General features: G+C 38.7%; 1 protein-coding gene across 1 annotated transcript in view; it reads left to right on the top strand.

Moving 5' to 3' along the window:
* The window catches only part of SEMA6A (semaphorin 6A), a 177,995-nt gene that overhangs the window by 88,250 nt on the left and 63,370 nt on the right, over positions 1-26,375 (top strand). The window contains exons 4-8 of the mRNA XM_063295310.1: positions 10,633-10,693; positions 13,160-13,222; positions 14,395-14,496; positions 19,410-19,500; positions 22,499-22,618. Coding sequence (XP_063151380.1) covers positions 10,633-10,693; positions 13,160-13,222; positions 14,395-14,496; positions 19,410-19,500; positions 22,499-22,618 — 437 coding nt within the window. The remainder of the gene's footprint in view (positions 1-10,632; positions 10,694-13,159; positions 13,223-14,394; positions 14,497-19,409; positions 19,501-22,498; positions 22,619-26,375) is intronic.

A 26,375-nucleotide genomic window follows, 5' to 3' on the forward strand; every position in this document is an offset into this window, starting at 1 on the left:
TTTGATACCATATATCACAGTTCCTCACATGGATACTCCTTGAAGAGAGGAAGATTTTTATGTCAATGTTTCTGGGATTTGTAGTATGAGACAAGTACTACAGAACATGTAGTATGCATGTTACAATGGAAAATGGGGACTCTAATTCTTCACAGTGAAACAACTAGCAAGGTAGTACATAGAATTTCTCTTTCATACCCATTCATTACAGGGTAAGTCATAGATATATGTGCTAAGAAATTATTCCTAAAGAGTTAAGCCATTGATTTATGATAATCTTCCCTAACCTGACATTTTCCAGATGGCTTATATTACATCTCTGTCATCTTCAGCTGGGGATGGCATGGGAGTTACAGTTCAGCACTTCTGGAGAACTTCAGGTGGCTGACCTAGATAGAAGCAACTTGTTAATTCCAATAGTGATTGGTAGGATCAAGATAACTAGTGAATGCTTCTTGGGCCAAATTGGAAGAGTGATGCCTTTCATGCTTTGCTTTGCTTTGCTTTGCTTTATTTTCTTTTGAAACTGAGGCCAATAGGTTTTCATTTTATTTAGGTTTGTCTTTAAGTAAGTGCAATAAGGCCATTGAAGGTTAAGTGCATCCATTTCATTCCTTTAACCCCCAGGCCTTGGAAGATTGTGTTACAATTATTTGGCAGTTTGCTTCTATAACGTAATCTTGGGTCTTTCATGGGCTATGACAAGGGGGTTGCAAGTTGCCCATCCCTATTTTAATCTGTATCTGAAGTGAACAGATCTGCCTCTGCCTAGAAAAAGTAGCAATTGTTTTACGATGGCAGAAGCAGACAACGTTTGGCCTTCCAGATGTTTTTAATGAAAATTTTTACAATTCTTTCCCATTAGTTGTGCTGGCTGAGATTGATGGGAATTAAGGTCCCAAAAATCTGCAGAGTACCAGGTTGCCTAATCTTATGCAAGGAGAATGTTCCCTCAGAATTGAAAAACAGGAACAATTGGCAGTTGTTCTGTAGACTGTGAAAAATCAGTGTCTCCCCCACCAACTCAAGCATTTGATATGCTAGTCAGAATGCATTTGTATGCTTTTACTTGTATTGCCTTAGTCAGTAATACTGCTGATCAGAAGGCACTAGTTGATAGCTTCAGCTGTGACCAGCACAACTCACATATTTATCTAGTAAGTAAGAACTTAGGAAGGGCCCCACTGGACCAATCTAGGCCAGTATTCTGTATTGGACAATGGCCAATGATAGGAATTCAGGAAGCTTAGCAACTTGAAGAGGAGGCAATAGCCCTCTTTCACTATTGCTCCCTTGCAGCTGATACATATGCTTGCCTCTGATTCTTGGAGCAGTAAATAGCCATAGTAGTAGCTCATTATTTGGAATATTGGAATCATTCTCCAGGGTTTATAAAAGAGTTTTTGGCTCTAAAGACGCAACTAACTGCCTGTTTTGGAAAATAAGCGCATTCTACAATTCATAGAATTAAATTTTAATGATGGTAGGAGATCAACCGTTTATTTTTAAAATTATAGCAAAGAAAGAGCAGACAGAAAAGAGTGGAAAATACATGTATTTTCATATTTGGCACATTTGAAGTTTATCTGCATTGTGTTGTGCAAATCATGAACAAACTTTTTTGTTTTATCTTCAAAATCTTATATATGCATCCTGGCCAGTCACTGGTAGCTAACTTCCAGGGATTTTAGTAAAAAGTCACAATGAGGAGCAAATCTTATTCAGTAATATGAAGTAAAATATGGGCTGTGGTATAGGATGGATGTCTCCTAAAGCCAGTGGCGTACCTAGCATATTTGACACCCAGGTGAAGGCAGATTTTTTTTTCATTCATCATTGCTGTGCCACCACTAACCACCTAATAGCTGATTGGCAGCAGCAACCCAACTCCACATCCTTCACTGGTCTCCTCATACCTTCAGCATCAGCATCCCCCTTATTGCCTGCACCTGGAGCAGACAGGTACCCCCTTGGTCACCACTGCCTAAAGCAACCACTAGAATTGCTTCGGTAGAAGCCAGCTGCTTAACAGATCAGTATTAACACTCTTCTTTGACATGTCAGTTGGATTTTCTGAACTGGTTCACAATGTATGTTTTACTGTGCTAAAAAAGAAAATTCAAGAGCTTCTGTGTAAGGACTACTTTATGTGACTATCTGGAGACAAGAAGCAGTCACTTAAAGTAACTTTGCATTACTTTCTGTCCATGGGAAACTAGTGTGCAGTAGACATCTCACCACACATTTCATTACAGATACTCACTGAGGGTGATTTGAGCTTGCATGCAAATACTTCATGTCTAGTGATGCCTTCCCAGGACCAGTTATTGTGGATGAGTAGGTAAATTATTTCAAAACGATTTCTAGCAGCAGCCTCTTCCAGAGCTGAATGCGAGCATTCGTTAATTTGTATTCAATTGCAGAAGAATTAACATGGTCTTCTATTTAAAAATTAGTTGGGCCAGCTTAAAATAGTTACATGGCATGGCAACTGGAAATGGAATTAGTAAAAATAATTGTTCCAGAACAATATTATTCAAAACCAGAGGCACTAGAATGAATAAACTGCTGAAAGACTGTCTTAGTAACTGAATATGTGAAGATGTTAGTTGGTGGGTTAAAAGTTATCCCAAGTTCTTGTCATACGCTGGACCTTTGGGCTTCCTTCAGTAGAATAAATTTCTTTTAAACAAACCCAAGGAGTATTTGCAATGATGATAAACCAATCATGCATTGATATTTAATTACATTGAAAATGCAAACATTATACTTTAACTGAAAAATCATGCATTGGACCATGCCTAAATTGTGTTTAGACTAAATGTATTTTTATAAATTTGGAAAGGGCCTTTTAGGTCAAAACTCCAACAGCTGCTCAGAGGCATTCCTGATAGATGGCTGTCTAACACCTGCTTTTATGGTTAGGAACTTTTTTCTGGCATTCATTTGGAATCTGCCTTACTATGATTTAGATCCAGTGTTCCATGTCTTGCGCTCTATAATGACAGAGAACAGGTCTTGACTTTTTGTCTTATAAGAAAGGTAACTTTAAATGTTGGCATAACTGATCATTTCCTAACCCCGCTTTTCTATAAAGAGGCCCACTATTGATCTCTGGAGGGCCCTGTTTATTTATTTATTTATATGTCAAATTTATATGGCCACCCATCTCACAAGTGACTCTGGGTGGCGTAAACAATTAATAAAACAATAAATATATAACAGTAATCATTATAAAAAATAACAAGGCACAAGAGAGACTGAATGTTAACCTTAGTAATAGAGCCACCTTAAGATCTCACCGATCTCCTGGGATCCACGGCCTGATGACTAGCCAGGCACTAACCTCACTTCGGGGGTGGGGGGGAATGTTCCATAGGGCAGATGCCACAGCAGAGAAAGCCTGCCTCCTGGGACCCACCAAGTGTAGTTCCCTAACAGATGGGACCCACAGCATGCCCTCTCTGCCAGATCTTGCTCTTCTTTGCTATCACTGATGTTTCTCTTCTCTTGCTGAGTGTGTCAAGAACACCATCCCACTAGCTTTGGAGGAGCCCTCTCTACATCCTCTTTTCTATTCATTTGAGCACTTCTGGGGATTGGATCAGAGGAAGAGGACAAGAAGATTATCACCTAGGAAGATGTCAAAGTGAAGGTTTTAGACCATTTGACATTCATCAGTACAAAAACACATTTTTCTGCACTGAAATTACACAAAAACTTTTTCATTCCAAATGCTATTCTTTTTTCTTAAACAAGAAAAAAATGGAGCAAAAGTCACTTTCATCTTTAGATAATAAACTAAAAAAGTGAATCATCTTTTGATAACTAGTATGAATGAAAATTTATAGGTGCTTCTGCTCTGGCAGTTTGGTGTAACAGGCACAGTGGCAAATATTAATCCAATGAAAGGTGTTTATCAAACAACTTTATAAAGACATTAATTGAAACTGTTCTCAGCATAAATGCTTGAGTTATATTAAATGTTTCTTTCCGTGGTATTCAAGGTTTTTTTCTATTGTTTGAACGAAGTGATATTAACTATACATTTGTACCTAATTAAGGACAACAGTAAAAACAAATTACTAACATTTGTGAAGGTGACAGCATTCAGTGACTGACTGAAACTTACTTACCTAGTTTTGCTTGGATTTCAGAAAAAACGCATGAATGGTTAGGACTTTAGGAATTATAACTGCACATCATTCTTAATGCCAAAAGTGACTTATAGAAATGGAGATTGAACCCTAATTGTGCTTTGGAGTACAAATGAGCATGAACATAGCACCTGTCCACAACACCTTAAAGAAGCGGTGTCTTTTCCAGGACCACTCAATAGTTGCAGTGGTTGACAACTGGTGTCACGTATACTCCAAAGCATATTCATCCCTTCAAGTTTGAAGTGATGCATGTCCTAGAAAATTAACTACATGTGATTTATTTGCATGGCATTTGGGAGCATAATGTCCCAAGGTAACAATAAAGCAGAAAATGAATTGCTAGTTCAGCTACTGTATAGCTGAATTGCTATAGACAGGAGGTACAACAACTGGCCCTGTGGTGTAGTTTTAACAACTTGAAACTGAATACACTCAAAACTGTAGAGATGGTTGTGGATTTTAGAAAGAATCCTTCTAACTCCCCTCTTCTTACCATATTCGATAGCCCAGTATTAGTAGTAGAGTCCTTTAAGTTTTTGGGCTCCATAATTTCTCAAGACCTGAAATGGACGCTTAACATCAGAACTATCATCAAAAAGGTACAACGAAGGATGTTCTTCCTGCGTCAACTTAGGAATTTTAATCTATCTCAGGAGCTTTTGGTACAGTTTTACAGAGGAATTATTGAATCTGTTATCTGTTCTTCTATAATTGTCTGGTTTGGTTCCGCAACCAAGCAGGACAAATATAGACTTCAACGGATAGTTAAGTCTGCAGAAAGAATTATTGCAATCCGCCTGCCTTCTATAGAAGACCTGTATATTGCAAGGGTCAAAAGGAGGGCGGAGAAGATACCTGCAGACCCTTCGTATCCTGGACATAAGCTGTTTCAACTTCTACCATCAGGACGGCGCTACAGAGTACCATATGTCAAAACATCTAGACATCGAAACAGTTTTTTCCCTTGTGCCTTTGCTCTGTTGAACTCCTAATTAATGTAGCATGATATAATGATTGACAATGTATGGTAAGACATGACTGCTAAGATGTGACTGGTAATGCTCTGTTAAATGTGAACATATGTTAGACAACAGATGCAGTATATTGTCCCTTAATTCTCCTTTTAAATTTGAGTGTGTGTTAGTTAATAGCTGTAGTATTATTTCCTTCATTTTTTTTCTTTCTTGATGGTATAGTTTTAGTAAAAAAAACATTTTTACTTTACTATTGTTTATTTTTGATGTTATGTAAATATATTGAGAGCTCTTCCACCAAAGTCAAATTCCTTGTATGTCCAATTACACTTGGCCACTAAAGTATTATATTATCTATATTATTATCTAGTGATACTGGCCTCTTGGTGTTCAAATCTAAAACCCTGCATAGCCCTAAAAATTAGTAGAGAGTAGATTGTATTTCTTTACCTAAAGTAGATAGTATATTTTAATGTTACATAGTCATAGCTATTAAAAGTTACCTTCATTCCAGTGGGCTTTGGGTGGATCCAGGTTTATATGGGTACTTGTTAGGTAGACTTCCCCCATCCTGCCATTATTAAAAAAGGTGGTGAATAGCCACATCTCTTACTTCTCATCCTTTGATTGTCTGTCCCAGAAAAGTGTTCTTCCTTTTCTTTTTGGCAGAAGTTGTATTGGGTGCTGTGTCTGGTGCTATTAGAATTGCAGCCATTGCACAGGCCCTAAGGAAAGCCACAGTCTGTGCTCCAGGTTATTTGAATGTTCTGAGAATCTAATTTGTTCTGATAGCAAAAGAAGGTGCTTTTAAGATAAGGGGTTCATAGATTAATAAATGTATACCCATTTACCCATTTGTTGGACCAGTGATTCAGATCCTTTCCTCTACTGCATTACTTCCATTACAAGAAGTTCATTTTCCTCTTGCTCAAAAGCATTGATGTACCTACATGAAAATGCAGTTCTCATGACTCCGCTAGTGCATTTGAATCTTGTGTAGAACATGGATGTCTGTGTGTTTCACAGGCATATTTTGCAGAAAACGTAATGACAGACGCATCAAGCTCGGATTTTGGTGTGTTAAATTAAGAAACAGACCATTCCCTGCTAGACCACCATTCCACCAAGGAAGAAATAATCTAACACAGTAGGTTTTTTGTTTGTTTGTGTTTTTTAACAAACCCTGAGGCTGCTTAACAGCTTATCAGGAGTTTGGTTGCTGAATGGAAGGATCATCAATTGAGGATATATCATGCTAAATATGATTTATTTTCTTGTGTAACTGCAGAAAGATATATACTCATTGTTAATTAGCACCCTACTCCAACATGAAGGGAAAGGCATAAAAGATCAGCCAGTTTCATGAATGAACTTAATGTTCATCTTAGAATAGATGACAGAATCCTTCAGCAGTTTGCCGGGAGCAGATGGATGATAATCAAGACTACATAATGTGGAAAGTGTTTCTTGGACAAAATATTTGAAAGCCATAGCTTCACCCTGTAGTAGGTCAGGAATGGGAACCCATTGTTGAACTCTTGATATAGCTGAAGGACAGCTTTCAGCATCTTTAATCTTTAGTTGCCTGGGCTGGAGCTGCTATAAGTTATAATTCCACAGCATCTGGAAAGTCTCTGGTTGTCCATTGATACATCTGAGCCATCAAGACATAAGCTGCTTTATATGACTGTATTATTGTCCATCTAGCTCTGATTGTATTATACTGATTGTAGCTGTTCCTAAGAGTCTTGCAGAAATTTTCCCCTCTGATCTGTTAGTTGGAGAAGGGAAGCTGAATGTGGGTGTTTCTGTAGGCAAGATAAACACTTTCTAATTGAGTTTTTATCCCTTCCTTTAAAATAGGAGTGCCAAGCATCCACAAGGTTCCAGTTTTCCCTGATCAGTGCTTTGCTAGCTAATGCACATTTTGTTTTGAAAAAAGATAAATTTCAATGTATTTCCTTGCTTTTTCATTATTTTTGAAGGCAATGCATTCTTTCTCAGCTTTGGGACTTGCATATGTAACAGGACCATGGCTATATCCCATGCACGTTTGTCCCCTACAATCCTTTATACTAGGATGCTAGATTGGGTTGCAATCTGGCTTAAAACAAGCACTATTAAATCTTTAAGTATAAAATCTGGAGAAGCTCTAACTAGCTTGAAGAAATCCCGATAAATGTGTCTTTCTCCAAGCTGGTAACACGTACTAATAGTTCCCACATGAAATCTTCTAAAGTGGTAGTGATTCCTTGGAGCACTTTATGTCATTAAATGTAAGCTGCCAAGGGCCCTGAATGGTTAGCCTTACACAACTATTGCAGTCTGAACTCTCAAGGGCCAAGCAGCACTCTTTCTCTATTCTTTATACTCTGTTGATTAAAAAATTGTCACAGGGAGATTAGATCATCTGGATGGCATGAGGCAAGTGTTGAAGAGAAAAATACATGAAAGACAAGCAGAATTTGAATAATTAAATAACGTTTCCTATAATAGCTACATGAAAAGACTGATTTTTCTTTCCTCCTGCCATCTTCACAAAAACACTTAGTTTTTCAGTGTGCATTTTGCCTTGCTCTCTCCCACTACACCTTTTGCTAATTTATCATACCTCCCCACCAGAATTATAACATACATTTAATGCCCATAGCTGTGGCCACGGGTCAAAAAGAGGCAGCATTATTTAAATTTTCTTTCCATACACAAGTGTGCTATAATAACAGTCTGTGGCATTGTTAACTGGAGGTGGGAAAAACAGAAGTGTTAGAATTGGTTTATTTGTATATATTAAAAAAAAAACTGAATTAGCAAGAGCAGGATGATGGAAAGCATCAGCATAAAGAAAACAGCCCAGACCTGTATCATCAGTTTAGCAGAGTCTAACTAGTACTTGGCAGTTCTTGTATGTGAACAACTGTGGATCAAGTAACATGTGTAGAAGTGCTTTTTACTTATCTAGAAATCAGAATTCACATAGAGCCAGAATTCTGGCATTTCCTTTTTTCTGAGAATTGACTGGCAAATTTGTCATAAGTTATTATGGGATTCCTCAGTTAGAAGGGAGTTAAACTCCATGCTGTGATGAATCTTACGGTTTTCTTTTTTTCTTTTTCTGGCAATTAATATATACAAAACTGCTAACGGAGGGTAAATGGAAGATTGTTTAGATATTGCCAGAGGATAATACTCACTTATTAATTTGCTATTCAAAGGAACACTTTTGTTTTTAACTTATTGGTCTATTTTGCCAGAGCTGTACAATAATGAAAATTTATGAGCAGGACGAGGACACACTGTTTTCATCTATGAAATAAAAATCAAACAAAAGAGTAGCTCTGTATTAACCTTGGATCAAAGTTCAGCCAGTGGAGTCAAGGAAATAATAAGCACTGAACTTCTCCTAAAAGAAATGGCAGTTTCTACAGAAGATTAAGGAATGTATAAAAATAAACACACACACCTTTCTTTCTCAGCATGGCATCTTAGAAAGAAAGCTGCTTCCAAAGGGAAGTTTGTTGTTTATTCGTTTAGTCGCTTCCGACTCTTCGTGACTTCATGGACCAGCCCACGCCAGAGCTTCCTGTCGGTCGTCAACACCCCCAGCTCCCCCAGGGACGAGTCCGTCACCTCTAGAATATTCCAAAGGGAAGGAAACTCATGAAAAACTCATGAAAACCTGATTTTGTTAATGAACACACCCCTTTTCTCTCTGTGGGGAAAATGTTGTCTGTATTTTGGCTTGCTGCAAATGTTTTGAATCTGCTTTAGTTAGAAGCTATCCTTGCTTCCTCCAAATAGACTTTAAAAAGCTAGTATCAGTGGAAGAGATTTCATTGCATATACTTCTGTCAAGACCTTCCTTTAAAATAGCAGATATCCAATTTCAGCAACAGACCTTTACTGCACAGGTAATAAGAACAGAGTCAATGTTGTTTTAAAGAACAATGAGTAAATAAAACTGTTCACAGGTTTATTCCTTTTTTATCAATCTCATTCTCCTATTCTTTGCTCCCCATTCATAGTAGATCTTTCAAGATTTGATTATACTGATGCTGTTTCTTATCTCATAAGGTGACATTGCCCTCGTATTTCACATAGTATAAGAAGCTGTATAAGAATATCACACCTATCCTCCTTGTATAGGTACTCCTTAATTTCTGTCTCCAAAGAGAACCTGGGAGTTAATTTTATTTATTTATTTTTGAGAAACGTAACTCTCAAAGAAAGAGAAAAGGGGAATTCAAGCAACTTACATTAAAAAAAAAATCTTATGTTCCCGGGGTAACTTTTCAAGCTTAACTCATCTATTAATTTAGCAAAAGAAAAATGTTTTTACAAAACAAAAAAAAGGATGTTGTCAGCTTTTCTCCCTGTTCGTGTTATAAATCAAACACTACTTCTATTGAATTTGGAAAAAGAACTTTTAAAAAAGAATAACCTAGGTTCACTGTATACACTAATGGGCAACTCTGGCTCCCTGAATGCCATCCAAAATATCTGACAAAAGATCTTCAAGCTTTTGAACATCTATGTGACCTATGTGATCTATTGGGACAGGGAGATGATGCGCAGTTCGAAGTTCTTCATGTACCAAAATGCTTTACTATGTATATCTGCTTGGGAAAGAGGAAAAGATGCCTCTGAACACGTGTAATTTGCTTGTTACAGTATATATACATTTTGCCTGTATTCCTTTTTCATCTGTAGAGCTAATGATTTGAAAATATCCCCATATAGCTTTGGTTCCTAATCTGGTACGTGTCAGGCACCACGACCCACTTATTTTTTTTTTTAGATTCCACAAAAACAAATTAAATGGAAAGCTCAAAACAAATATCTGTTTCATGTGTGTGTGTGCACATGTATGTCCGTATATGTGTGTGTGTGTATATGTATATGAGCCAGTTTGGGGTAGTGGTTGAGGCATCAGGCTAGAAATGGGAGAATGTCAATTCTAGTCCTGCCTTAGGCACAAAACCAACTGGGTAACCTTGGGCCAGTCACTCTCTCTCAGCCCTATGAAGGAGGCAATGGCAAACCACTTCAGAAAAACCTTGCAAAGAAACCTGCAGGGACTTGCCAGGCAGTTTCTGAAAATCAGACATGATTGAACAGATTAAAAAAAATGCCAAACTATGCAGACCCTTATCCTAATCTATCTTCCAGGTTGAGTTGTTCTGTACTAGTAAAAATTATATAGAAAGCATTATTTGTACCTAAAAGATTTTAGGGAACCCCTGTCTTCTCAGTTAATTCCTTTTTACACCTTTTGTTCATTCATATCACATGTAATTGAAAGAACTATTCATATTGAATTTGTGTTGATCGTTTCTCTTTTATAACACAAAGAAAGCATAAGGTATGTTGCCTGGCGTTCTTTGATATTATCCTTAGTTCCTGACTAAGGGGCAATGATTTATCTGATCACAAAGCACTCTTCCTGTGAGAAATGAACCATCTGAGTTTATCTTGGCATTCTTTTTCCCCTTTGTTTACAGGGACCATATTTATACTATTGATATGGATTCATCACATACAGAAGAGATTTATTTTAGCAAAGTAAGTAGTTTCTGTTATTCACAAGTCAAGGACACTCAGAATAAAAAAGCAGAGGATAAATAAGAAAAAAAAATAGCTTGTTCCTCAGGTTTTCCAGTCCTGCTTTTGAAATTGCCGTGATCATTTAGGCGGATATAATTATTAATAAATCATATAAGCAAAGTGCACACATTTGCCATTTTCATTATGAACTTTGGACAAGTAACTTAGCTGAGATCATAAGCAAGATTTTTGTATTGAAATAGGGTCATATGATCATTCCAACATTTTTACTTGGATCCTGCAGCTTTGACTATTATGATATAATAGTAATTATAAGTTACTAGACAAACTCCACTTAAATACTTTAATGATCACATTTTATAAGGAATTAAGTAGATATATAGACATATAGATACTAAACAAAAAAAATTATTCTATAATTCCTCCTCAGGATTATAGAAACTACAGGAGTATAAATTACTCCTGTAATTACTCCTCAGGATTATAGAAACTACAGGAGTATAAATTAAGAAGGAAACTACAGTATTTTTTTTCTATTAGTGCTGCCTTAAACATCCCAAAACTGATAGGATATATATATAATGTGCCATAGTTGGGGAAGGGTTAAGAAAAACCCTCATTTCAGTACTGCAGCACTTCTGGTATCCTAGATGTGATCTATTACATCATATTCAGGATAGATGTTACAGCTAAAACTAAGGGTAAGATGACACAGCTGAGGGGAAGAAGGATGATGCAACATCACTGAAAAATATTTAATTGCAAAAATGCTTAACCACTGAATTATAGATCTGGGTGGAAATACTGTCCAGAATCTTAATATAACTGTTAGCTTTAATGGCATTTTATATATCATTTGTTCAGCATTATTACATCAAGCTACTCAGGCTGTGTATCTATAAATGGCTCCAGTTTTCAATATTTCTCACTTAAGAGCAAGTAACTTAAAACTGTTGTGCTCATGAGCTAAGATCCAGCAGAGCAATAAATAAGCCAGGCTGAAATTTATTTTCAGATATAATAGTATACAAAATGTAAGTGATTTGTAAAGCCAACCTAAGCAAAATTGAAAAAAAAAGTTTTGCAATGGATTCTGAATGAAAAATGCATGAGTAAAGCAGTGGGGAAGAGTCTTCTAACATTGCTTTGCTTGCTTGACCAGGAATGCATATCTTTGTGACAAGGTAAATCTGCATAGAATATTGTATCTGCTATTTCTTTTCCTCATTTTTTGTGGGAACTGGGGCCAAGGACCGTGTAAGATAAATGTTAAAATTTATTGTAAACTTTTGATGTTCCTTTGTCTTGAAATGTATCATTGCTGAAAATCAGAGCAGTATACGAAATGTTCAGTTTAACTGAGATTCAGATACTGCTCTGTTTTTTCAGTGACAACTGGCAAGGGTATACATTTCTTGACTAAGATGGCAAAACACCATTGACTGATACTTTTTGATCCAATTTTTCATCATTTTTTCTTATTCAGAATCCATTGACAGTCTGTTGCAATTTTGTCTAGGCTCATCAAATTTTTGACTCATTATTAGAGTTCCACAGAACTCTTTTTACAGGTAAATCTGCTGAAAGTTTTAGACAGAGCAAAATCATTGGCCTTCTAGCTTAGGACCATTTGTACTGACTAGCAATGGCTCTGCAGTCCTCCCGACCCTCTCCATGAGCGGGGCGGGGGGCGGGGTTCACATGCAAAGTTGTTCTCTGGCACTCACATCAGAAGCTGTTGGACTGTGTTCCAGTTTTGAATTAGCAGATAACTTAGGTCAGATTTTTCTGTTCTTTTGGAATGAGCTCAAATAACGTGCTGGGCACAACTGTGAATCGGTGGAGAGCCTTTCTAACTCAATAGTCTTTACTTCACTAACCATTTTACTTGACTAAACCCGACTTCAAAATAACAGCACCAAGAAATATTTTCTCTGTGTGAAGGAGTTCCCCACTGTATGTTTTAACTGTTGTTAAAACAAAATAGAGAACAAAATTGCATGTCTGTATATTTATCTGTGTGTGTGTGTTTATGTATGTGTGTATGTATACATGCACACACACACACACACACACACACACACACCCCTATGTACAGACATGGGCACATGAGCATACATACTTCTGTCTCTCTCTCCATATACTCGCACAGCCCATTCTAACAGATTAAAAACAAAGAGTATGTATCAATTTGTGATACTTGCCTGTTAGCAAATTTACTTATTTTCATTTAAGAAAATGATACATAATTTGAGATTACTAAATAGCAGTCAAATCTAAGTAAATGTTCTACATCCATGAGGCTCCTGTGCTAGCATCAATCAAGCATAGAACAAGTATAGGGTGGTTTTGATAAGTTTATATTCAGCTAGTGTTCCTGGGGGAGCTGGACTATTACTCTTGAAATTAAAGACAACCCCCTCCACCCCAGGCTCTAATTGATTTCCTTCTTGATCCTTGCAGAAATTGACATGGAAATCCAGACAGCTTGATGTAGACACATGCAGAATGAAGGGAAAACATAAGGTAGGCAATTTTCTCTAGCAGCTGCCACTTTATTTCAGTTTCTTGACTGTTACCTTACACCGCTCTCTGTGATGCAGATTGCATCATGCCGTTCATTTCTTAGCTCGTAATTGCTTTTTCTCATCAGTTTATTGAAGATTTTAATTTGCAAAAACCAGTTTACTTGTAATGTAATGAAACATTGGGACAAAAGAAAGTGCAATATTGTGAAATACAGAGAGAATTAGAAACTTTTCAGGAATATACTCCTGCTCATTTTCCACTGGGAACTGACATAATACTGAGTCTTTTAGCAATGTAACATGTGATTAACTGTGGACAACTCTAGATCAGATGTAATTTCTGGGCTTGATTCTTTTTTCACTCTATCTAGAGATTATTAGGTAGGACACGGGACAGGATGTACAAGAACCGTCACTCCTGCTCTTACCATCTCCTGATTAGATCACTGTATTTCACTCTACATGGGTCTTTCCTTGAAGACCATCACAAAACTTCATGTGGTGCAGAATGCAGCTGCCTGCATGCTCACAGGCTAGTCACAGTATTGCCGTGTCACACTGCTGCTGCAAGAGCTGCACTGGTTTCCAGGGTGTTTCTGAGTGCAATTTGGGTAGCTGCTTGCTACTTTTAAAGTCCTATATGGCTTGAGGCCTGGGTAGCAGAGAGATTGCCTTTCCTATATAGATTCAGTCTGCTAAAGAGATCCTACCTACCATGGGGTGCAGCAGCAAAGGGCCCAATGGGGAGCATTTTCTGTGGCATTGCCCCTCCTCTGGAACAGCCTTCCCTCATTTTAATGATTGAATGTAAGACATTATTTATTGTTGTTGTTTTAATACCTGTAAACTGCCTAGGACCCACCAGTGTATCAACTGCATAAATACATACATACATACTGAGGTCCTATTCTTGATTCATGAGTGTCATTAAACTACATTTTGTGTAATAAACAGCAGCAGAAAAAGACAAGTATAATCCCTCAATCCCTGACAGCCAAGTGGCTTTAATACCACTAACGGGAAATCCATTGCTAACTTGCTTTTCAAAAGGCAGTGAAATTTGCTGAAACAAACAAATTGGTATAGTTTATTTAATTGTATCAAACATTTATGATGTTAATTGCTGAAACAGTATTTCAGTTCTTTTCCTTTTTTTAATCCTTTTGGCAGGATGAATGTCATAACTTTATTAAAGTTCTCCTAAAACGAAATGATGATACATTATTTATTTGTGGGACAAATGCCTTCAGTCCTTCCTGCAGGAATTATAAGGTAGGCATTGCATTTATAAGAGAATATAAGTAATGGGAGAGATTTTGCCATTAGTTTGCATAATGGCATGAAAGCCAGAAAGCACTGAGTTCCCCATAATTGCGTTCAGTGAAATTCCTACTCCTTCAGAATGTTGTTTCTTCAACGAGTTAGTGCAGAGAAAGTCACACAAGACCTTGTAAGGTTGCTGTTATGTAACTACTCCCAGTCTGAGGCAGAGCTTTCATGCCCTGCAGGGCTGAGGAAGTCTCTGCTCATAGAGAGGACCCTCCAATATAGAAATGAAGCAGAAAGGGTGTGCTTGCATGGAACTTGATATATAAATGCTTGATCCTGAACTGAAAAGGATGTTACTGCCTGAAGGAATTGAAGAACTTTTCACAATCCTTTTGGAATCTGTATTTATTGCAGTATACCCAGATCATGTTTGGTTGTCTCATAAAACATGATACTGCAATTTGGTGCACTCAAGTTATTCCTTTGGATGCTGCTAATTAAAATGCAGAGACCTGAAAGCAGAAGCCTGGAGCAAAGGGTCTTCAGTTAACCCAAACATATGGAAGTAGAAGGCTAATTGTGACTTTATGCCCAGCCCAGCAGTCATGGACATAGCCAACAGAGAAGACAGAGAAACAGGAAATTGGCTTGTTCAAAAGTGAAGAAGTCAGTACTCATCAGCAATACTGGTCAGTTATCCAAGCTCGTTCATTATAAAGCCAGCCACATTCCTCTTCAGAGAATAGTGCTTTCTCAGAATACAAATAAAATTATCTTCTGTTGCTGCCACTTATTATTTAATCTCATCTTTTCAAATGTTGAATTAATTCTTCCTTCTCTTATAACAAGTGATTTATTGAGACTGTTTCCAGGACTGGGCTCCTAGAGATCACCCAGTTCAATATTTGAGAAATAAGAAAAATCACTAATTCTAAAGAAATGCCTGTAGCCTGCCTCCATAGAGTAAGGAGCTTAAACATCATAATAGTGAACTCAGCTGGTGAATACAAAAAGGATTATAATCAGAATGAGATAATCATAGGAACCCCATGGCCTGCAAAAAAAAAAAAATTAAAAATCTTGGGGTACATATACTTAAAAAAATACAAATTGGTGATTTAGGAATGGGATGGCTGGTCTTAGTGTCCCCTTAAGGCTACAGCGCAGCTTGGAAAGTGATGAAGTCCCTGCCTCCCAGCTGCTTCTTATCAGTTGAACGCAAAACACTGTTTGCAATCTTCTGGCTGCAAGCAGCCTTTCAGAGGACAGAAGGGATGATTCCAGGTATTCTCCTTGATCCGGAGAACATTCCTGGGCTTCAAGAAAACCTTCCTAAGCCTGAAAAAAGTTACTGCATTTTCAGCTCTGCCTGCTGAACCAGCGGGCACAGCCATTCAGTCCACCATTCCCACTGGAAGCCCAAATTTTTCTGTTGTTTTTCTGCACTTTTTTAGTTTTTTTTTTCTTTCTTTATATGGGTTTTTATTTTGGTAGTTTTTATTCTTCTCTTGAAACCTAATAAAATTTACTATAAAGAATTTTTTTTTTAAAAAAGTCCCAGGGGGGAACCCTCCCCAGTTAATCTACTAAGGAGTGAGCATGCTGAGCATTCAGTGGCCACATAAGACTGATTGTCAGGGAAGGAAGCAGAATATAGGCATAGTAATAAAAGACAGAATAGGTTGTTCATATGGCATAACATAGTTCTTGATTCTTGTTTACTAATTCCCTTAATCATTAGCTAATACCCTTCTTTTTCTAAAATCACATAAATAATGCTTACACAATTCATGTTAGGCCTCAGATTCTTAAGTGAGAAGTAAAATCCTGAAAGAAAGTGCAGGTTATTCATAGAAGTGATTTAACATTTTCCCCTGTGTCCTCTCAAAAATACATCTTGGGTGAGCCTGGAATTAGAATCTAGGCAGATTGTTAGTGCAGCTGAATATGGTGATAATCAGGCATTACATATTCTCTTCAAGGAAAAAATAAAGCTGGCATCTTCAAGCTTATTGTGGACCCATAAAAGCTATTCTGTTTTCTTTTAGCAAATGGTTGCTCATAGGGGTATACATTTAAGTCTCTCTCTCTCTGCCATGTAAGAATGTGTGGGCACTTGGGGTTTTTTGTTTTCTTTTGTTTTGTTTTTACTTTGAGGAACTTAAAGGGAATAGATAGGGAAGTGCTTGGAGCCTAACTCAAAACATGATGTCTGAACATGTTGAATTGGCTGTATTCCAGTAATGCAAAATTTTAAATATTTTTTATTATTTGCCCATAGGAAACAATGGAAATTTGTGTTTTGTTATAAGGCCAGAAATTTAGGTGGGTGGCAGTCCATTCTGAGTGCTACAAACTCTCTAAAAAAATTGGTCAATATTTTTTTTTTAATGTAGTCAGGTGGCAGAAACCTGAGTGATTTTATGCTTAACTTTCTGTTTCTGTTGTTTGCTATGTGAAAATACAGATACAGATACAGATAAGTCTTTGTTCCATTCTTCCTTTGGCCGACTTTTCTGAAGTTTGGGAAGTAATAGCATTCAAAATGGAATACTACTTCATTTACTTTTTCAAGTTCTAAATAATTATTCTGACCATTGAATGTTTCAAACTCAGAATATTTTGCATATATAGTTCAGGAAACTGCCTTGGTGCCCTCAGAAATAAATTTGTCAGACAAATTTCAGGCAGCCTCCCAGTGGAGAAACTGTATTTTCAACATATGTCTTTTAGGAGGGTGGTGGAGATGGAAAGATAATGTGAGGGATATTAACAGCCTTTTCATTATTTTAGATGTTTCATTTCCCCTTATAAATAGACCCATGCTGGATTCTTCACCTACTGCCATGCTGTCAGAGAGTTTGCCCAGTAATACATTGTGAGGTTGTAGAAGGCCAATGAAATACCTAAGCTAATAAATTAGAACATTTGATCTGCAGGCCTTGACGCTACTGTCATGTCTTAAAACTCTGTTTGAATACACAGATAGGCCTGGAGTGTTATGCACTACACAAAGCTCCTTCCCTTTTACCTTCCTTTTAAACACTTCGCCATTCTAACAGAAACACAAATGATTCCATTTAGAAAGTCTAGAAGAGAGAAGATACATGACAGGAAACAAATGATGACAAATCATCCAATGCTTGAAAGAGGTCTCTCCACCCATGGGACTGACAATTTATTGGATGAGACTAATGATGCTTAGATGCATTATTATCCACACTAGTTTTTCAAATTCTTTATCTTATATTTTACTCTGTGGAAGTAAATTGAATTTGCTAGGTAGATCTGAACTGAAATAAAGCAAAAGTCATCACTGAGTAATCATAACACACTTGAATTTTAAGCCTGTAGGCTTTGCACTTTTCCCTGTGGCTTCCACTGTAAACCTGCTTTGCGTTGAGCTGCTTATTTGTATAATTATTGCTGCTCGGTAGAATATTATTTTCCCAGGGGTTGCACTTAAAGCTGAGATTTTAAGTACTTCACAGATTAATTATTGACAGACAATTTATACATGACACTGGTTCAAACCAATACTGTAAATGTTCTCCTGAAAGAGAAACAATTAAAAAAAACACCTCATTGTAAATTATATGGGGAAATGCAGATTCACTTCAGTGATTGGGAACCATGAAAAAATAGGGTTGTGTTGTTGTTTTTTTGTCATGAGCCCTTCGTGCAGTAGAGGGATGAACAAGCTTCCCCTACCATCATATGAGAATTTGGTCATTTGCCACAGTCACAGTTTGCTTAGCCTCAGTTATAATTCAGTATCAGGATTAATTAAAAATGTTCATAGCAAAATGTTAGCCAAGCCTCTTTACTCAGTGTACAAGCTAGCTCAAGCAAGATGCTAAAGCTTGGCTGAGCAATCTTCTTAGATGCAGAATTCCACAGGGTATTTCCAGACATGTGCAGGATTGGAATGAAAAGTGGATAGAATCTAAGGCAGCATGATGTCTCTGCTTGTTTCTCCTTGATTAATTTCAGTATATCTGATGGGATAGATCATCTGACCATTGTTAGTTTGTTCTGTTTCACATCTGTGAGCCTTGCATAGAAGTGGTTTTTAATCACTCGTAGATTTGAAGAATTTGTTTGCTGACAAATACCTGAATTCTGAAAGTTAAAGGGCTGCTACACAGCACTGTTCTTCAGTCAGGCATATATATACCACTGGTAGTGATTCAGATGAGATGTGGAAGAGAGCACATGAGAGAAAGAAGATTGAGTATACTGAGGTAAAACAAATTGATCATCTCAATATTATGTTTCCTGGAATCCAAGCAGCCTTTGAAATGATTGAGTCTAGGAGGAAAAATAAACCCCACAGCTTAGCATAAGATGGGAATCTCTAATTATTTGGATATATTTTTGGTATTGGGCTTAGGGGAAGACTGCACTGATAGTGGCAAATGCTGCTTTAGCACCAGTTATCTTGGTGGGACCTAGGTTATTTGACAAGGAATTGAGGCTATAAAGATAACAACTTCTAATCTATGAACATTTTCTCAATGTTTGTGCAGTTTATTACTGTAGTTTTAAAATGGTCTTGCACAGCATAGGTAAAGAGTAAGTCTCCTTCATGCTGACTTAATTCCTTATAACTTCATGGATACATCCATGTAATTTTGTTGGCCAACAATACCATTATCTTCTTCCAGGAACTTTTTTCAACTTCCCAATCTAGCCAACAGCCTTGAAATTGCTTCATGATCTCCCGTCCAAGTAATAACTAGGTGTAACCCTGCTTAGCTTCTTTGAAATAGCCATGGTCAGTTAGATACAGCCATCTAGGGGGACTCTCTGATACAATAAACAGAGGTGGAAAAAGAACTCTTCAAACAATTCTCATGCAAGATCACTGCCAGTCCTATTAGTTTGTAAAGAAATACTGCTGTTTTGTTTTTCAGATGGATACTTTGGAGTTTCTGGGAGACGAATTCAGTGGAATGGCCAGGTGTCCTTATGACGCAAAGCATGCCAATGTTGCATTGTTTGCAGGTAATAGAAAAGAAGAAAAATATACTCTTTTATAATGAGGTGCTTGGAGTAGTGTAGTTATACTCCTTCCTGAGATAAGTTTATGGGTGGAGGTGAAATCATCCATTTATGGAACGTCACATGGCTTGAACGAATTAGTTAATAGTCAAATAAATAAACCAACATGGGATTCTCACTTTTGAAAATGAATTTAGTTTCTGTTGTATACTTACAATGGTAAAGCATACTAATGTAACATTGAATCAGAGTAGGCAAAAAATCATTTCATAAGATACAGTACTTCATCTCAGCTGTTATGATAACAAGCTATTATATGTGGCTCCTACTTTTTCATGGCTAAAATAGAAAGGAGAAAAAAGGAGAAACCTGGTGTGATTAAGCTTCTTGATGTTTTGTTACTGGCTGAGGCAAGGGAGGAGACTGGAGTGGCAACTGGATTTAATCATGATGTATTATGCATGCAAGGAAATGCAATTAACTCTTAATTCTTTTTGCAGTAGTTTAAAAACATGAGTATGTGTTAGTGGGGTTAATTTGGGCCATTGATTATGGAATGGCATTTTAGAATTTTGTTCTTTATAGATTTTAGATTAAATTGTCTCATTACTGAAATTCTGTTAGCAACAACCCTTATGATCCCATCTCAAAATAGCCATAAAATATTCGATACCATTGTGGAAATAACGTCAAATAACTATTCAGACTATTTTTCACAAGGCCTTGCTCTAGGATAGCCAGTGCTGTATTAATAACCCCTCATATAAAAATGCCCTTGACTCATAAAAGTGTATTAAGCCACAAAAAAGTAAAGCAGGAACTTGAATCTATTTCCTTTATATTCCCAATCTTGGCAAGCTGATTTACGTAACTGCTCATATGACCTTCTTCAACCTGGCCCAAATGTGTTGGACTACATCCTGTAGCCATCCTGGTTGGGGTGATGGGATTTTTGGTTCAGTACTCATCGAGGTCACCAAAGTGGAAAAGATTGGTGTACAGCATCGCTGTTTGTATAAGAGCTAGTTTGGTCTAGTGGTTAAGGCAATGGGGTAGAAACCAGGAGACTGAGAGTTCTAGTCCTGCCTTAGGCATAAAAGCTGGCTGGGTGACCAGTCACTTTCTCTCAGCCCAACTTACTTCACAGGGTTGTTGTTGTGGGGAAAACAGGAGGAGGAAGGAGTATTAAGTATGTTCGCCACCTTGAGTTATTTATAAAAATAATAAAGGTGGGATAGTAAATAAATAAATAAGGTATGTGTTTGTGTGCGCACACACAATATTCAGTGGGGCAAGTAGGGATGGACTCTAGAACAGAAGTTTAGGTAGATTTAGGCAGAGGTGGGTGAATAACCAGGGAGCAGCAGGTGATGGAGAAGCAGCAAACTCCTCTGGCATATGTACTGTATATGCTGGGACCCATCAAGTTTCATAACTCGCCAATTCAGCATTCTTTCTTCTTTATTAAAAATAATAGTTGAGGTAAGAACATAGTTATACAGATATTCATTGTATTATATTCACTTTCTTTTCTAATGTATTGTATATAATGTATCTCCCTGAGTCGGGGAGATGGGCGGTAATAAAAATATGACAAATAAATAAATAAATGTTTTCCCTTGTCAAAACTATGCACCATTAGTTGTATGCTCCTCAATTGAATTAAGACATAGGTCTGAAGGGGATGGATATAAAAGTGTTAAGTCCCAATTCTAAAATTAGCTAGTTGTACTACTAGGAACGTATCTTGATATATTCTACTGTTATGATTAGATCAGGCATGAGAAATCTGCAGCCTGCAGGTGGGATATGGCACAAGGAGGGTCCCTCTGCCCAGACAGATTCTTTCTCAGACTGTCTCCTTTTCCGTGCTGAGAGGGGGAAGGGCTTTTGATATCCAGACAGCTGCTAATTGCATGTAAAAATAGGGTATGCAACATACTTCAAATTCATAATTTTCAGGCTCAAAACACTCAGTTTCAAGTTTGAAACAGTTGTTTCATGCTCAAAACAGGTGGTTCCAGCCATTCCAGAAGTGTTTCAAGCTCATATTTCTGTATGTTGTTTGAACTGAAATTGACCTTCAGAGTCCAAACAGCTTAGGGCCTGACTATCTAAAGCAGTGTTTCTTGCTTTAAGGATGCTGGTGGACGAATTCTGGGAGTTCTGGGAATTCACGTCCACACATCTTAAAGTTGCCACAAGCCTCAGGGACTCTATTGTCAACCCAGCAATGGAATCCAGCAGCTCAAGCAGGGATTATGCTGGGCTCCAGGGAGGGCAGTTCACCAGCAGCAATCCCAACTGCTCTTTGGAGCCCAGCTTCAACCAGAGTGCCTTACATCCTTCAAGGACTCATGGACAACAGTTTCCCCTCCCCCCCCAGGTCTCAGCTGATGCAAATCCTGAAAGGTCCACTTTCAGGCAGCAGACCAGATGATCCGCAGTGTGGCCCATCCCCAGGTTACTGCCATAATCTTCCTCTGCCTGTAACTGTCCTGATGTTTTTCCCTGCTCTCTCAGCATTCCCCACGCCACCCCCATCTCTTATATCACCCTCCCAGGCCAAGGATAATAAGGTTCTTGTTCATTATTGTCCATCCATACCTTTCCAGAGTATGTGGAGGCATCCCTATGTTTAACTGGCTGTGAATATCAAATATAATGAATAGAAGAGTATTCATTTACAAATATTTCTTTATTTAAAAGTAGACCACTAGCTTTTCCATCAGAAAATAGTGTTGCTTAGGTTGCTGAAAGTAGAGCAATGTTTAAACAATCTAATTAATTATCAACTAGTTATCTAGGATTAATCAAAATTGCATTTTAGTGTACATTTGCAAATGAGAACTATTTTATTGCATGCTTTTTATAATGTTGACAGAATTTTCATGCCATAAGACCCCTTGGATGGGCTATTTCCATGATTACCTAGCAGATAGAATTATACTATTCTTTCTCTTCTCTTCCCCACCTGCCATTTCCAATTTCACCTCCAAAGAGGGAAAGCTGTATTCTGCCACTGTGACAGACTTCCTTGCAATAGACGCGGTCATTTACCGGAGCCTTGGAGACAGCCCGACTCTGCGGACAGTCAAACATGATTCAAAATGGTTGAAAGGTAAATAAAGAGCTACAATAAGAAGGGGAACATTTTGAATTATACTCTTGGATTATCTGTAGACCTTGCTGTCTTTTACTTTTACTTTGCTTCTTCTGAATCTAGTCCTTTGATGATTGTTCAAAGAAAAGATACTTAAAGCACAAAGAAACCATACTTTATTTCAGCAATGCATTCTGTCAGGTAGAGGCACTAAATTGTCTTTTTTTACAGTACATTTGTTTCCCTTTTTTTTTCTCTCTCTCTCTAGTTGCTAGGTATTCATACAAAATCACAAGAGCCACCAAAATGGATAGCATCCAATTAAATTTTTAGAGGCTAGATATTTCATCAAAGATTGAGGACAAGGAATGGGTGAGGAGTTATTTTAGAACAGTGATGGCACCATCAGCTCATCCCTCTGATGGGACTAGGTAGTAATCAAGGCTTTGTGAAGTGTAGAGAATTTGTTCTGCAGTGTTAGGATACATCAATAAAAAATAGAATATCAGAACCTCCATTTTATTGTCAAGAAGTAGTGAATGAGTGCTGCTGAATTAGGCAATTTGTATGTTCTCAATAACGTCATTGTTAAGAATGTTGCCATTCATTCTTTTCCAATGGCATTATGAATGAATGCCAAGTAGCATTCTGTTATTGTGAAAAGGGGGGCTTTTGTTTGTAGACAAAAATGCAAAAGAGAGAGAGAGAGAAAGGGCACAGTCTGTAAATGATGTTATTTCCAGGTTTTTTTCCTTCAAATTATTGCATTTTTATAGGCAACTGAGTTTTTATTACTTCAGTTTGTAACTATGTTGTTAATTCTCTTTGATAAGAATAATCCTGTGTCTGCAAATAAGGAGAATTGGAATTCTGTCTTTGGAGTAAATTATGCAAATGAAATACTTGTATCTCTGATTTATTGGTCTGCATAATTTATTCTGCCATCAGGATTTTTTTTTCTCACAGACAGGGGACAAACAAGGGTAGAAGAATATATAATTTGGGGATAGATCAGTTGGGCCAAGAATAAAGAAAAGATGTCATTGAAAATGCAAGACAAACATCTGATCCCCAGATATCCTTTAGGAATTGGGTTTTCCAGCTTATCTTTCTATGATTTAGGGATGTTGAACATTGTTCACATGTTTCTAATTTCTTCCCTAAATTTATGAGTTAAAGAAGAGATCTATAACCTTGTGAGTCCTTTTCTAAATTCCCACCAAGATCCCAGTTTCTGTCATTACTGCCTCCCTGTGTATACATACACTACTAGACCTAAAAACTTTTCATATTTCATTTTAGTTATTTTTTGTGTCTTAACAAATTATTAAGACAATGCACTTAATTTTTTGAAGTCTTCATTCTGGACCATACAGTTATCCTGGAGGTTGGGCAATAGGTGTCCTCTCTTTCATCCTACACAGATATTCATTTGCTCTACCCCCCCAAAAAGACCCCATTGAGCTAAATACTTGCCCGTGAGTCTGGCACTAGTTGTTCACTGCACCAGTAATTTGTGAACTCCCTACTAGTCATCAATTAAGAGTTTTAAGTTGAAACTGATGATTGTCTTGATAATCATGTGAGAAATTTAGAACATTCTGTCTTAGGTCTCAAATGATACAATCGTTTCAGCACCATGTACATATATGGGGGCCGTGATTGGGGTAAGATAGAAATAAGAGCTCTAGGGGATTTAGGGCAGGTTGCTCCATTCAGGTGGTGACGGGGTGGGGGCACTATGGCAGGAGTCAGAGGGTGGGCCATCTTTGGGGAAGACACACCCAGTGTTTGGTACCAGTGGTGTGTTCCAGCCCTCTGTGCTCAGGCCTGGGCCCTGGACAACAGATCCGTCGAGGCCCTGGATTTCAGCTGCTGCTTCTTAAAGCCAGGTTGGTTAACAACAAGGCCCCCCTGTATTCGTGATTTGATCATCAAGGAGGGGGCAGACCTGGCATGTATTACTGAGACCTGGCTAGGCCTTGAAGGGGAGATGCCCCTTTCAGAAATGTGCCCAGCCGGGTTTACGGTATGGCACCAACCGAGACTCCAGGGCAGGGGAGGAGGGGTGGCTGTTGTCATCTGGGAATCTCTAACAGCCTTCAGGGGCACTGCTCCACGAGTGGCCAGTTGTGAGACCCTGTTTTGGAAGTTGGGCTTCCAAGAACAGTTGGGATTGTTGCTACTGTACTAGCCTCCCTGCCGCTTAGCAACCACCCTGCCTGAGCTGCTGGAGGCTGTCTTGGGGTTAGCGGTGGAGTTCCCCAGACTTATGGCTCTGGGGGACTTTAATCTACCATCCCTGGGGCATGCCTCAGAGGCTGCTCAGGAGTTCATGGCCAGCATGGTGGCCATGGGCCTGTCCCAGATTATTCGGGACCCAACTTGAAACAGTGGCCTCACGCCGGACTTGGTTTTCTTATCAGAGCAGTGGCAATATGATCTGAGGGGAGAGTCAGATCTATCCCCCTTGTCATGATCAGATCATGCCCAGGTAACCTTGAGATCCTCCTATGCCACCTCCCTCCGCAGGGAGGCAGAGCCCATTCGCTTGGTCTGCCCCCGGCAACTGATGGACTCAATGGGGTTTCAGAGGGACCTGGGGGTTATGCCCAAGGATCTGTTGCACGGTTCAGCGAAGGCCCTGGCTGCTACCTGGAATAGGGAGGCGGACGGGGCCTTGGACAGGATCGCACCTGTGTGACCTTTCTTGTCCAATTGAACCCAACACTCGCTGTGGTTTATGGAGGAGTTGAGGGTTCTGAAAAGGATAAAGAGACATCTAGAGCACCGCTGGAGGAAGACAAGGACCGAATCTGAACAAACAAAAGCTAGAGCTGCCATTGAGGCCTACCTTGTGGTGATAAGAGTGGTGAAATGTCAATATTACTTTGCTCTTATTACATCCACAGAATGCTGCCCAATGGCCCTGTTTGAGATCACTCGATCCCTTCTGGGAAAGGTGGGCCCAGTGGCCCACCTACAGGGCCAAGCAGAGGAGTTTTCTGGGCACCTGGAGGATAAAATTGCTCGGATCCATTCCAAGTCGGATGCCAAGCATGAGGCATGGTCTGTGGAGATCCCTGGGGAACATTCTTACCCTGTTATCTGGGAACAGTTTGACCCTGTTGGGCCCAAGGAAGTGGACAGGGGTCTCCAGACTGTAAATGCTGCCACTTGTCAATTAGATCCCTGTCCCTCCTGGCTGGTGAAGGCAGCTTGGGAGGTGACATGTGGGTGGGTCCAGGCGATCGTGAATTCATCCTTGGAGGAGGCAGTGTTCCTGGCTGCTTTTAAAGAGGCGCTGGTGCACTCACTCCTCAAGAAACCATCTCTGGATCCCACCATGCTAGACAGTTTTTGTCCAGTCTCCCACCTTCCCTTTTTAGGGAAGGTGGTTGAGAAATTGGTGGCATTGCAGCTCCAAAGGATCCTGGATGAAACGGATATCTGGACCCCTTTCAGTCAGGTTTCAGACCCGGATGTGGGATGGAAACAGCTTTGGTCGCACTTTTGGATGATCTCTGGTGGGAGCAGGATGGAGGCAATGCATCCATCCTTGCTCTTCTTGACCTCTCAGTGGCTTTCAATACCATCGACCATGGTATCCTTTGGGGTTGGCTGAGGGTGTTGGGGGTGGGCAGTGTGGTCCTGAGCTGGTTCACCTCCTTCCTCCAGGGCCAGTCCCAATCAGTGGTGATAGGGAGTGAAAGATCCGGCCCACGGCCCCTCCTTTGTGGAGTGCCACAGGGTTCAGTATTCTCTCCTCTCCTCT

The sequence above is a fragment of the Candoia aspera genome, chromosome 2 (genome assembly GCF_035149785.1).
Source record: "Candoia aspera isolate rCanAsp1 chromosome 2, rCanAsp1.hap2, whole genome shotgun sequence".
Taxonomy (NCBI): Eukaryota; Metazoa; Chordata; class Lepidosauria; order Squamata; family Boidae; genus Candoia; species Candoia aspera.